The 15,031-nt window shown below is 42.9% G+C and overlaps 1 protein-coding gene across 5 annotated transcripts in view; it reads left to right on the plus strand.

Annotated features, from left to right (window-relative positions):
- The window catches only part of Lrrc7 (leucine rich repeat containing 7), a 412,851-nt gene extending 398,202 nt beyond the window's left edge, over positions 1 to 14,649 (plus strand). For all 5 annotated transcript variants that reach the window (XM_005357446.2, XM_026784035.1, XM_013350077.2 and 2 more), the window contains one exon: positions 4,467 to 14,649. In XM_005357446.2, coding sequence (XP_005357503.1) covers positions 4,467 to 4,574 — 108 coding nt within the window. In that variant the 3' untranslated portion in view covers positions 4,575 to 14,649. The remainder of the gene's footprint in view (positions 1 to 4,466) is intronic.
- Positions 14,650 to 15,031: the final 382 nt, after the last annotated feature.

Raw genomic sequence — 15,031 nt, forward strand, 5'->3', positions numbered from 1 at the left:
AGTGCTGGGATTAAAGGCGTGTGCCACCACCGCCCGGCTACGCACACACAATTTAACAAAGGTTTTACCAGAAGGAAGCCAAAGAGAAGCCCAGGAGAAAAAAAGGGGGATGAGAAACCATGTGTGTTTTACAGTAAATTAATGCACTACATCCTCAATTGTGATTGGGCAGCAGATATTGCTTTTATTAACTGGGGATTTTTGTGTATGAATCATGATAAGGGAAGATTCAAAACATTTTGCAGCAGAGGAGACGTGAGATTAAATTAGGCACACTATCTTTTGGAAACAGCATAAAGACTACACTGCAATGGCCTTCCATATTTTCAAACCAGCTCCTGCTGGAAGCCTATGAATTACACATCTTCAAAGCATAGTGTTGTCTGAATACCACTTCTAAGATCATCTCCTATTAATTTAACTGGAATTCAATAAGCACCTCATTTGTTTCTCACTTTTCATTAACTTGCAGTTTCTTCAAAACTACACATATTTTATGTGAATCTGGTAATGTTTATATAAAACATATATACATGTAACCAAATGTGACATTTCAAATGTTGTCTGATTTAGCATTAATCCTTGTCATTATTTGCATTTATATTGTGGGCATATTCAAATGCCACTTGTGTAAAGGCTTCCTCTGTATTTATCTTTCAAAACATCACTGAATTTGTGTTCTGCAGTTGACACCGCCATTAGACCAGCCTTCCTCTAGAACTGCAGACTCTCAATGCACATACAAAGCAGCCACAACCCTGACAGTTGTAGACTAGGGATATTCTCATCTTTGTCTAAACATAAAAATCACAAATTCAATGACCTCTCGAGTCCCTGTCTGAACAGGATGAAAGCAGGTATCCAATGCTTATGATCACAGAAATGGCATAAGTTATGTTGGCCTCTTCTGTCCTGAGAATGAGAATATGGTTCTCTGAGACAGAGCTCCTGACTTTTGTGGGCATTCACCCTGTTTGTCCCTTCTCCTCTGCCACTGCCTCCCATGGAAACAGACCTTGCAGTATGTTCCACACCTAGAAAATGCTCAGCATCATTGGATGGCTGAGCAGGTAAAGGTGCTTGCTGTCAAGCATTAGGATGGCTAAGCGGGTAAAGGTGTTTGCTGTCAAGCATTAGGATGGCTGAGCAGGTAAAGGCGTTTGCTGTCAAGCTTCATGACCTGCGGCTTGATGCCAGGGCTCACAGGGTGGAAAGAGAAAGCTCGCTTCCACAAGTTTACAATCTATCGTAAATTTATTACAATAAAAAAGGTAGTAAATTTAGAATGAAAGTTTTTTTTTAATAAATAGCTCGATTACTATTTAAAAAATAATTTGTAAGGCTGGGAATAATGGGGTATACCTCTAATCCCATGTATTTGTAGGAGGTGGAATATGAGTTCAAAACTTCCCTGGGATACATAGTTAGACCCTGTCTCTAAAAACAAAAAAATAGATTAATAAAATAACATTTGATAAAACTAAAAGAACTTTTACAGCATCCAGAAAAACTGTATCAAAGCCAGCTGTGCCAAAGTAGAATGCTAACTACTGTGGGGTTAATGCTTGCCGGGGCTAGTCTCTAGTGGGATCCGTGTATCTAGGTCTCCATTAACTACCTCCCTGTCTCCGTTTACCCAAATCTCAAGCTCTATCTGTCTGTCTGTCAATCTTGTCTCTGTCTACCTCTCCAGAAAAGTTTTGATTAAATCCATGCAACGGCAGTGGGAGTGGGAAAAGAACACGTTCCAGAGGAAATGCAAGAAGGACAAGAAGAGAAAGGGTTGAATGTGCTCGAGACACAGTACACACATGAAATTTTCAAAGGCTGCATTTAAGTTTAAAATAAATGCCTAACATGTGGAACTACCTCTCTTCCCTTTGAAACCCTTCCCCGTAGCTTCTGTCCCCTCCCCCATCAGCTTCCCAGTCTCATTATCGTAGTTCTTAGCTCCAGTGCCTCCCACAATGCCCTGGTTGGTCAACTCACAACAGACATTTTTAGTTCAAGAAGTGAGGGAGGAAGGTCATCATGGAAGGGACCAATCCTCTTTGAAGGTCCCCCAAGAACACATCATTCAGATTCACACCTACTTATCTGACTACCCGTCCCCTCAGCATTGACGCTGTTGATTTTCAGCACCAATACTTACATAGAGGATAGAACGGTGAACAACGTATGATTCATGGTCCCCTTCACCCTGACACTTGGAAGTATAAAAATGTTGGACAATTCATTGGAAATTTTCGGGTTCTTTGCAAAAGTGTTCCATTATTAAATTGTAATTTTCTAACTATCATTTACCTTTTGCACAAATAAAAGATAAAAACAGTGAAAAACATTTTAACTTTTAAGTGATGGTTAGTTAAAATATTAAAAACATAAAAAAAGAGTAAGCATCCCCAGATTAAGTATGAGTGCGCTGACAATTGGAAAAGTCCAGCTAAGGAGCCAGCTCAACAGGCAGTGTTTGCTGTGCAGGCACAAGGACCTGAATTCGGATCCTCAGCACCCAGTAAGGGCCAGGCACAGCATCATGTAATCCTAACACTACAGAGGCAGAGACAAGAGGATCCATAACGTTTGCTGACCAGCTGGTCTAGCTGAATTTGTGAGCATCAGGTTCACTGAGTGGCCCTGTCTCAAAAGGAAGGTAAAAAGCCATTGAGGAAAGGACATGATAGCATCCTCTGGGCCTCCACATGCACATATGCAAACACATATACACTCACATATACAGACATGTACATATGTGCACAAAGGCAAGCATACATACAGAACACACAAACACACACCCACACACAAGCACACATAAACAAACATGCACACACACATGCATGCATGTACACACACAAACACACACTCGCGCACACACACATAAAGTTACCCGGTTCTAGTGTCTGTACATTGCAAAGAGTCCAGTTAACTATTTTTCCAAATGCAGTGCACCTCATCCTGCAAGGGAGTAGTTACGTAGCTGTCAGTTACCGGGTGGCAGAAACTTATTCCAAATTTTGTGTTTTAATTTAGTCTTAATCCTTCGGAGGCATATAGACCTACCTCTCCATTAAATTATGTGAAAGTAAGACAGTTTGTTATTTAAAATAGAGAAAACCAAGGACCATGAGCCCTCATTACAGAGAAAAATGTACATTTTGTGACATAAATATCAACCAGTAGCCAGCTGGGTTCTGAAATTCCAACAGGCTAATTTTGTTTTAAATGAATTTTGATGTCTTGCCCTGATGACCCTTACCTAGAAGACTGCAGGCTTTCGGAGGGTATCGGGTTCTTTGCAAAAGTGTTCCATTATTAAATTGTAATTGTAGAAGACTATTGTCACTGGGTTTCATTCCGAAGATGTTGATTTTCTGAACTAGGTTAAAAACCAATTTGTAACCGGGCAGTGATGGCACGGGCCTTTAGTCCCAGCACTTGGAAGGCAGAGGTGGTAGGCAGATCTGCCCAACCTGGTCTACAGAGCGAGTTCCAAGACAGGCTCCAAAGCTACACAGAGGAAACCCTGTCTCAAAAAAAGAAAAAAGAACCATGCAGATAATGGAAACTCTGGCATTTAGTAACAGGTTTTTTTAATTTAAAGCATATATAAATCAGCTGGGCTGTGGTGGCGCACATGTTTAATCCCAGCACTCGTGAGATAGAGGCAGGCAGATCTCTGTGACTTCAAGGCCAGCCTGGTCTACAGAGTGAGCTCCAGGACAGGTCTCAAAGCTACAAAGAAACCCTGTTTCGAAAAACCAAACAATATATATATAAACTATTTTTCAGTGAATCAAAATGAGATTAAATAGTACCATAAGTGTCCACTCATATTTGGCATGGTTACAGTATCCAACATGGAGCCGGAGAGATGGCTCAGTGGTTAAGAGCCTTGCTGCTCTTTCAGAAACCCTGAGTTTAGTTCCTAATAACCATACCAGGTAGATCATATCCAGCTCATAACTACCTATAACTCCATTTCCAGGGGATCCAATGCCCTCTTCTGGCCTCTCGTTTCCTACATACATATGATACAAAGATACATACACATCAATGAAAATAAAAGTAACTTTAAAAAGTGAGTTTGTGTCAGTAACGTTAACTAAGTGCCACCTCGACTAGGGACCTGTACCAACAAACGGGAACCATAGGACTGGCATGTGGCTCTGCGGCAGAGCGCTTGCCCAGCCTGCACCGGGACCTGACTTCATCCCTAGTGCAGCAAAATACAGACAACTGGGACAGCAGGCAAAACTGAATCGTGTCTAAGTACTGATCTTACCCGGTAGGATATTATGATTGCACGCAAGCAAGGAAATACTGGGCATTTGATAAATGCTTGTCAAAACCGTTTCCCTCTGAATCTTACAATCTTACTGTGCTATGCTCCCTGGAGTCCTGTGATTACAATGGTGCAGAGGGAGAGAACGGTTGTTGACTGACCTCTTTCATTTGTGTGTTTTCAGGCAAATGGACACAGTTTTGTGCACATGGAACACGAAAAAGCTGTTTTACTACTGAAGAGCTTCCAGAATACAGTAGACCTAGTTATTCAACGTGAGCTCACTGTCTAAATGTTTTTATAAATAGTGAAGATATGTCAGGCCAGAGCTAATGTTCAAAAATAAATTTATACATAGAAACCAATTTTGCCAGTTGCTGGACCAATGGCAAACATCAGTGCCAGGTGTATAATATTGTACGTTAGCCTTGACCACCCTGGAAAATGTTACCTATAAACACGGCATTCGTGCGTGGCTCTGTATCAGTTCCAGCGGCAGCCTCTGGCTGTGCATTGGTGCGGTTTTGTTTCTGTTTTTGTTTTTTAATCAAATAAGTTGTCTTCTCAAAGTGGATTTCCTATCATTTCGGAGCACGGAAGCACACACAAGCTCTTTACAAATTCTGCTCTCCATCAGAAATACTGCCTCAAAAGTTGTATATAAAGAGTTGTAATCCCCATAAAGTATTTCTAGCACAAGGTATATGTTGGCATATATACAAAAAAAAAGAATATAGAAAAATGATATTTTCGTAAACACCTTGGATTGAGAAAGAAAATATATCTTAAAATAAGACTTTACTATATTGAATCTTTTTCAATAAAAATTACATGATGACGCCTTATGGAAGCAACTGTACATAAAGTATAAAGTATTTATATTTGGTTCCACAGCCATTTGCTAAATTCCCATAGCAAAGTGAAATAGTTCATAAATTATCATTAATCTCTGAGACCTGAGTAATAATCGGAGAAGGTAAATCTGTTCAATGCTTTTAGCTAATTAAAAGGACACAGCAGACTTTAGAGACAGACCACAGGCTGCGGTGGACCACGTTCTTCACTACAACCAGAAGTGAGTGACGGGTGGCAGGGAAACCTTAATGCTTTAATGTTCTGTTTCCTCGGGGTTACGCTGACCATAGACCGCGGCCCCCGTGATCCCTTTGCTGTAAATGTGGAACTTTTCCGTGTGCTGCTTTGTTTAATTTGCTACTTTTAAATCATTTTCAATGAATTTTGGGAATTGATGACATTTATTACAGAGAGAGACTTGTTTGAAAGCTATGGTGGGTGATTTCAAAACTTTGGTATTGAAATATGAAACTTCAGATATAATTTCTCAGAGCTATGGTCTAACTGGTGTCATTAATCTTAATGACTGTTTTTTTTTTGCAGACAGAAATAGATTAAAAATTTTTTTCTCCAAAAAAAAAAGTTTCAAGAAACATAAATACAAATGCAATCATAACAGAGTCTAATGTACTTTTACATTGCGTTTCCCCTGTGAACGTTCAAAATATGTTTTATAATCCTTTAAGTTACTTCTTTTTATAGTAGTCACTAATTTGATTAAATTATTAATTTGAAATTTCAGATCAACTTTCCATAATTGGTTGTATACATTCCCTCATATACCTACATCACTTTTTTATAGAACAAATTTATCTTATATGCTAGTGTTTGGAATATCCTATGGAATTTTACAATAGGATCACATATGGATGTCACCAGAGCTCTGAGGATAATATTTGTAAGTTTATGTTTTATGGGGACATTGAAAATACTGTATTTTTGTAGGATCTATTAAAATGAGTGCCACTTATTAGAAGTACAGTGGTGTTTTTGGCATAGAATTTGTCACGTGGAGACAAATGCAACTTCATTTAGCAGGTGGTGCACTGGTTTTGTTGCTGATTTATGTCAGGATGACACGATACCGTGGTTTTATAGGCTTTGACAATTAGCTACTGATTCGAGATTGGCCTTTTTTGGCGTATTACACAGAAGCGGTTTTTAAGTGCATTTTAATATATTGTGAACATCTAATGAGAGGCGTCTTTTAAAGCCTAATTTTCTCTTTCAAAAGCTCAGAGCACATCACTACAACAGATGTTCTAGGCTCAGTCTTAGTCAAGAGAAGCCAACCAAGCTCAGAACATAATACTGCTGCTTGAAACATCCAGAAGGAACCCACAGCCTTCTTCCGGAAGGCAAGAGGCAACCAGATGTAGGGCTCCCACATACTTTCTTGTATAGGAGCCTCAGGTGCTCCTGAGGCCGTCAGCTGAGAGGTGGTGACCCCCCCTTGATGGACTACATTGCCAGGGGTCTTGCTTTGACACTTCCTTCTGTGAAGCTCAGTAATGGGGAAAAGACCTCTTGGGGAAAATGGGGATATACTCCAGGCTACCGACTGACAGGCAGATGGTCACACAGAGGGACATTTTCTGTTTTAGGTTAACTCAGTGGAATCGTTAATCACTTGTGGCTGTGGGAGGGGCTTCTCATTGATTTTAAAAGTGACCCAAGCCAGTAATTCATTGGTCTGGGGTTATTTTTATTTTTTGAGTAACTAACTTGCTGCCGGAAACTAGAATCTGGTTCAAGTTAACATCAAAAATGTAAGTTAAGAGTGTGCCTTTAAGAAGGAAAGAAGGAAAAAGAAAAATCTACAACACAAAGGAGTGAGTGCCCGGTGGCACGATGAAATCTGTACCTCTTGGTGGGTCCTGGATCTTCCTGCTGAGAAAGCTGTTTGTAGACCTGGGTCAAGGGTGATGTGCAATAGAGTGGAGACAGTAGAGACAGAAAGAACAAATACTGACAATTAGAAGCCAAACTCTGTGGGGTTTGCAAGATAAATAGACTTAAAAGGACAATTTTCAAGACATCTCACCAGGCATGCACACTTTATTAGGTGATTCCAGCCTGCCAGGGCCATGCTGACTTGAAGCCTGTGGAAGTGTGCCTGTGCCTGTCCCTCGGCATTGTAGTAAATGCTGTCCGGGCTTTGGCTTGCGCCCCTACCTCCACAGAAAACACCTCAGATCAGGCGTGTGAACCAACGCTGACTTGTTTGCAGAGAGGATTGCATGCAAAGTGGGGCTGAGCTACTTACCGTGTGCGAGGGAAAGAGAGGAGGATGGAGGCTAGGAAATGATGAAGGACTTTGATTTGCATATCCAAATATCAATAGAAAAGTTTCCAGACTTTCCAAGCTGTTTGATGGAGAAACTCAGAAGCGTTTAATTTTTAGCCATAAAACCTGCCAAGTGTAAACACCTCAGTGTAAAAGTCTGGGAACCGTGTTCGTCTCGGCCCTTCTTTCCACAGGGTTTGAACTGTCCATCATCGTTTTCTGCTTCTCATTGGCAGGAAGATTGAGGATGTCTATTCCCGTGAATGCATTCTTGTGGAGAGCAAGGATATGATCTAATCAGATCAAAATTCATGTTGGTATTAGACTGACATCTAAACCATTCCGTGAGTTCAGTCTGACTGATCCATGAAATGGCAAACCACCCACAGGTTCACTGGAACGCTAGAACAGCAAAAAGTAACAACTTAGCGAAATAATAAAGTCCAGTCAGTTATGATGGGTCCTTCACTTCAAGACAAGCAGCATTGAGGGGCAGCAAAAGCCCTGTGGCAGAAATGTTTCTTTCTGTGGCTTAACCAAATGCTCAAACAACAGTCAGGCATGCAGCTGCTTTCCACTCACAGGTCCAGCTTCTTGACCAACCACAACTTTGGTGAATTTTCAAAATTCAAGATTACTTACACAACTTTTTTTTTCCTTAGCAATCCTAGGAGAGGCACTCTGCCCTGGCTTGGAGCATGAAACCATGCTATGTCACCCAAATAGAATACCGGCTGAGGGTGATTGGGAACACACAGAGAAAATGTTACAAAAGGTGTGGGTGTTGGCTCTCCTGCATGTCTGTCTAGCTCCACTTTACTCCACAGTATGCAGCGAGTTTCCCATGACACCCATGTAGAAGACTAAGGCAGATACAACCTCGTTTTCGATTCTGCTCGGGCTCACCTGGGGATGCTTCTAGCATCTTCTAGCTGCTTCTAGGGTGCAAAGGTGGTCTCCTCTCAGAACTGTTATCCTCCTATAGATTCATGCCCAACCCACACATGCTATTCAGAGGAGGTAGGTGTAGGTTTCCATCCCACTGAGGCTAACACATGTAGCCTCCAGGGCTCTAGCTGCCAGAAGATCCCGAATACCACCTGAGGATGTCCATCCCTAGGGGAAGAGTCAGTGTTCACCACACCACTGACAGCAGCAAACAGCTCATGCACGAAGGTGTGTGAGGGTGTCAGTGCCTTAACAAAGCCACGTTTTCACTTCTGTGTTTATTTGGACTGTTTGCTTCTCTATTCTAAGCGTTAGATTTTTGCCATACTGAGGAACTTTCTCTAAGCTGCTTGTATGCATATTGGGGTACCTCCTAGTCTTCCCAACCTTTAACACTGTGAGGAAATTATCCAGAAACACTCTCCTGTGAGGACAGAAACTCCTGCCTTCCATCCCAAAGAATTTGAGGGTTCTGGAACAATGAAGGGGATTGATCACGTTAAGAGTTTATTTTAAAATCAACAGTGAAAATAAAGGAATCTGGGTCCCCTTGCTTTCTCACCATGTGATTGTCTTGATTTTCCTAGAAGTCATTTTTGGGGAGTGCAGATAAGGACATAAGAACTGATGGTTTTAACTTTAGCACCATCTTGACCACCTGAGTTCTGCAAATGGATTCTGTAACATTGCCTATGTAGGGTGCAAAATTAAAAACAACAGGGTCTGGCCCCAGCATGTGCAAGTAGCCAGGAGATCTGGAGTACATACCTTTCTTACAAAATTTTAATACACACTCTTGTTTCAGCTTGACTTTATTCAGGGCGACACCGTAGAGAGTTAAATATTGGGAAATTTCAAGTAGCATTTATGTAGAAAACGATAAAATCCCGTGAATCTGTCTTACACTGGACTGATACAGACCTGACCAAAGCAGAAGCAATGGACCAGACCTCAATACATGAATTTCCAAGTCCAACATAATTTCCCTTCCTTTATTAAAAAAAAAAAATGGCTTTTGCTTCATCCTTTAAGCTGGTACCATTTGTATATACCCATTTGTATATGAACTAGTGAGGGGAGAGGGATTTAAAAGTATCATTCAATATTTTCCTCCTTTGAAAGTTTTCTCCCTCTTTGAACAAGTGTATTCTTTGTAGGGTTCCTCCCCCAATTTTAAAATAAAGTGACGAACATATATCACATCAGACAGACAGACAGATGTCTCTCATCTAGAGGAAAGTAGCTCACATAGGGTCTTGTTTTCAACAGTAAACACATATACTTCCTTCACAATAGGGCAGCTGATCTCAGAAGCCTAGCGTAAATTGTATAGTCAAGGCATTTAGAGATATGTTACTGAAGACTGTAACAAAAACATAAAGTGCAGTGATCATAAATTTTATGATAAATACCTGTTGGGCACCAGTATGCATCAGCACCAGTATGTGCTGCCAGGGACACAGCACAAGACGTCACAGTTGAGCAGAAAGACAAGTTGCAGATGGAATGAGAGTGTGCTGAGGCCTCTGTCTCAGCCCTTACTCCATCCCATGGCAGATGGATGGCATCCACTCTGCCTGAGTTGGGACAGTACTTAAGTTGGAGCTATCTGTCTCCCTACCAGGTCCTAGGGCCACTGGGAGGCCATTTCAAATGTTTGTTGGGGACTTAGAGAAACTTCTGAAACATTGGTCATGGCCATACTGGAAATATTTTTGGACCAGGGAAACAGAACCCAGAATCTCTTGGATTTTGGAGAAAGGGCCATGTTTTTGTCAGTTTGTTAGCGTGAAAGAAAGCAAGGGTTGTCATGAGGACAACTGTCTCTCAGTCTGGCCCAGCGCCCAGCTCCATGCTCTGGCATCAATGAATGCTAACCCTTAACAGACACGGGAGTGGGTGGGTCCTTCCTGTGTCCACTGCCTCGAGGACATACTTTTAGTGTCCAGTGTCACAATTATCGACTCAGAAAGGCAGTGAATAGCTGAGTGTGGCGGGAGGCAGAGGCAAGTGGGTCTCTGCGAGCTCAAGGCCAGCCTGGTCTGCATAGTGAGTTCCAGGCCAGCCTGAGCTACATAGTGAGACCTTTCAGATCTATGTATTCCCCCTGTAAATTTAAGAACACTATCACTGCCTGGCCTACTGTTTAGGCCATCCCGTGATCCAGCTGCTTATATGCTGTTGGATTGTGCGTGTCTATACATCAAACCAGCCATCTGCTTGTCCTTCCCAGGAGATCTGGGGTCTCTCTGATTGTAGGAACAGCTTGTTTCTCTTCCCTGCCTTACCCAGACTGGCTAAGGTTCTTTGCCTCCTGAGTGTCCCTGTGCTTCATGGCCTTTGCACACGCTGGCAAACTTCCTTCCCCAGCCCCTTTTCCAAGTTACCAAAATCACGTTTGGTCTTCAAGGTCCTGCTACTCAGCACAGTGACCATGAGCCCTTCTGTAATCTTGATGAGGAAGCTCTTCGTCAGTACCCACAGGCTGTTGTCTTCCCTCCACCTGAGCCCAGGCAGCTGGGTCTGTGTTAATTCTCTTCTACCAAGCTTAAGTTCCTTTGAGAGACAGGGCCAGGCAGTACTGAAGCGGCTTCTGGACAGTAACCCAGGAGAACATGTAAATCCCTCAGCCTTTCTTAGCACCACAAGCAGAGTGTGACACACTTAACAAATCATGACTTGAACGGGTGACTGACGTTGCTGTGTGTAACCTTTATTTCCACTTTTGGGGGCTGGGAAATCCTCTATGCCAAATTCTCCCCATCCTTACCATTTCTTCTCAGAGTCCTCAGAACCTTTGCCCTGTTCAGCAGTTGGTTTCATTTTCTTTTTACATCTTCTAAAGATGTGAACGCTGCCCAAAACATTTAAGTGGCTCTGTTGTGTGTTCAGTGAGAAGAACATTTTTATATCCTTTTAATTAGCTTGGATTTGTTTCTTCTGGGGGAAAGTTATGTGTTTAGTTGTCAGAAACATCCCAGAGACATGAAGGATGGTGTTGACTCACAAAGCTGTGGTTTTAAGCATCTTCGAGACCACCAGGCCCCAAACCCCATCCTGGCCGTAGCTCTAGAACCCTGGTAGAGTGACTGAGAAGGATGAACACGGTCAAGGCTGACTTCAGACTCATTTAATAGAAAGACCCCTCTGCCCTGTGTCGTTTCTCGAAGGTTGTCAGCTTAAGCTATTTTCACAATTATGAAGATGAGAAACAGAGTAAAGGATGTCATAAAAGAAAATGGCATGAGAAATTCAGAGAAGAAATGAGGTCCCCATGGCCAACAGGGCCCTTTTCTAAGGCAAAGGACCAGTGTCAGACACACAACCACAGGAAAATGTCCCATAGAGAAGTTCAAGTGTCTGCCGCTCCTGAGACAAGTGAGAATCCGGAAGGGACAATTAACACTCCTCGTTTTTGAGTTCTTGTTTTCCAGCCTGAGACACATGCTATCCTTGCAATCATTTGGACACGGCCACAGAACTTTAGGAGCCTGTAGTTACAAAGAGTCACCAGTAGGTGGAGAGCGTCTTCCTAGATTTAACGCCAGTCTGGAGAAGCCTTCACAGCCGATTCTTGTCTGGGCGCTGATGGGAGTTTTACTCCTTTCCACACTCCTCATTAACGACTATTTATAATTATGCTCTAAGCTTAAACGACGCCAATGGATTCTGTATCTTTTGTACTGAAACGCTCAGGTTGAATCAACTTCCTAGAGTGTAGATTTCTCTCTCTCTCTCTTTCTCAGCCCAGGACCAGTGTATGCTGAGATTCTGTTCCTTAACTGTCAGTAAACACATCCACCTGTTTCACAGTTTTTCCCTAGCTTGCACGAGTCTTTCAAATACTTTGTGCTAATCTCCCTTATCTTATCCACACTTCCTATCAGTGACAAGGCAATATATTTGTTTTAAATCATCATAATTTACCTTGCAAATTATCTCTGTAAGACTTAAGCATCAGGAATCAAGTTTGCCTGAACGGCCTCTCTTTTGAAAACTTATCGAGGTCCTGCTTGAATTTCCAACAGATATCTATAAACTCACTTTTCACCTGCACAAGAATTAGCGTAACATAAATAGAGTTTATTACAAAAAGAATGCATTTTAAAAAGCATCTCATAACGTGAAAATTGGGTTCCAAGAAAGGCCTCATTAGGTAAACCCACCCCAGTCAGAATATCCATGAATCAAAACCAGAATCTTGGCCCCCTTGGTGACATACTGTGGTTCTGAGATATTGAGAGTCCCGGGCCTCTGGTGGCTGGTTCCTGGTGAAAGAAATCATACCTGAGTTAAATGTGTCTTCACAATCTGCTCAGCCTAGCCTTCTACCTTGATGATCCCATCAGAATCCTCCCTGGTGGAGCTTCAGACTCCCTCTACAGACTTAATCTTGTCCTCCTCCAGCAAAAGTAAGCAGAAGACAGGATGTTCTTCCCTGAAGCTTATTAAAACATTAAATCCTGGTGTTTTTCTCCAAAGGGAGCTGCTTTCTTCTGGCCACAAGGTCACCAGCTCCTGCGGTGAGCTCTTAGCAGAGTCTGGCCAGCCTCCTTAGGGGGCTGGGGACTATTCGCTGTGACCTCAAGACTGCTGGTTTTATGGCACCAACTCAGGTAGGATCACCAGGTTGGCTTTAGACCCTCTCAAGAGTCAAAGCACCCATTAGCCAGCCTGCACTTGAGCAGTGTGACCCGCCAGCACGCCGGGAGTGCCAGACACAGGTTCTCTTCTTTTGAAAAACATCTGGCTTTGTAACTTACTTTCTTTTCTATTCCACCATTATTCTCCTTTCAGACTCTCGTGGGCTCCTAAAGATCAGTTTGGTTGTAAACTAAACCGGAGAACGAGAGGCTGCCCGTTAGCTCGAGTGCTCTCCCCAGGGCTGCCTTGTCTCTCTTGTGGATCTGGTCCTGGACCACCACTCAGTTCTTGGTACAAACCATTAAGTGTATGTTTCGTTGTTTTACTTGTTCATATAGTAATCTTGGTCTTTCATTCCTGGAATGGTCTCTCCGCCAGCACACTCCCCCTTGTGCTGAGATTATGATCGCCTTGTTGCTGAGGGATCATGACTAGCCCTGGCAGCCCTGACGTAAAGTGAACGCCTGTCTTGGGCTCTGTAGTGTTCCGGGCCCAGGGATGGGCTTTTAGCTGTGTGGGATGGGAGTGTTACCCGGGTTGGTTTGTGGAGTAGCCTTAGGGTGGGAAGAGGAGGCTGCAGGAAAAACTTCACCGAGACCTTCTCCAACCCTGCCCCAGTTTGTCGCCTCCTGGGAGAGATGAGTGAGTGATTGTGAGCCCAGCTTCACTTTATCCGTGTTCATTAAAGCATAATTCTAAAGACAGGAAAAGCATCCCTCCTGTTTGTTTTAAGCAGCTGGCAACCACACTTGCTTGCAGTTCTTCAGCCTTACTGTGAGATCATTCAAATTGGCAATAAGTATTTTGCACTCTAGAATCTCCAAGATTCCTTCTAACCAAAAGAGGCTCCAGAAAGCACTCCCCTCACGGGTGCTTTATACAGCTGCAGATGCCGCTGTTTAAACTGCACATCTCTGTGCCTGCCTCCCAGGACAAGCCAGATGTGGGACCCAAACCCCTCCAACTACACACACACACACACACACACACACACCTCTGCTCCAAGGCAAGTCAGATGTGGGACCCAAACCCCTCCAACTACACACACACACACACCTCTGCTCCAAGGCAAGCCAGATGTGAGACCCAAACCCCTCCAACTACACACACACGCATGCACGCACGGACACACGCACACCTCTGTCCCTCTCCAAGTCAGGACTCCTGGACTCTTTTTTTTTTTTTTTTTTCATTTCCACACTTGTCTACAAAATCTGGGCCTCTGGGATCTAGGACTTTAAGTCATCATAAACAGTTCAAAAATAAGAAAGCAGGCCTTTGGTTTACCTTTCCAAAATTATTTTCATAAACCTTCCCACATGTCCACTCATATCAGGATATAGACTTTTACTTACTTACTTATTGAGAATGCTTCCAAACCTGTTGTGTGAAGAGATGCAGTTCAGGGACGTGTTTACTGTGGTTTCTGGGCATCCGACCTGGGCATCCTAGGGTTCTGTGCCTACAGAACACGCAGACCCCCCACCCTGAGCTGCACCCCAGCCCCTCCAGAAGTGCTGAAGTGGCTGTCTCGAGAGTCCTCTGTACCATCTTCAGCGCAGGCTTCTAGCCTGCAGTGTAATACTTTTTTAAAAAAAATTAGTATCAATGGTTTTTAAGCCTTTTTTTCTTGTTGTCCTTTCAATTAAATCCATGTGGTTGCTGGGAGTTGAACCTGTGCCCTCTGGAAGAGCAGCCAGCACTCCTAACCTCTGAGTTAGGATTAAACTTCCCTTTCAATTAAATCCAATAGAGGCAAATGTTCAAAGGAACAACCAAACATACAAGAAATATCAGCCTTTCCCATCAAGAAACAGTCAAATGGGAAGATGGTGCTTAAGAAGTCTATGTTTAAGGAAACTGTGAGGAGAGCCGAGAATAAAAATATCCTCGCTGTCTCTGTCACGCTGACAAAGCAGCAAAGGATTCTTTTCAGCTTCGTTGACTCACAGTGCGGACATGGAACATTCTGGAAGGCCAGCTCCCGCTTCTTATTTGTATTTATTGTCCAGAAA

The sequence above is a fragment of the Microtus ochrogaster genome, chromosome 21, assembly GCF_000317375.1.
Source record: "Microtus ochrogaster isolate Prairie Vole_2 chromosome 21, MicOch1.0, whole genome shotgun sequence".
Lineage (NCBI taxonomy): Eukaryota > Metazoa > Chordata > Mammalia > Rodentia > Cricetidae > Microtus > Microtus ochrogaster.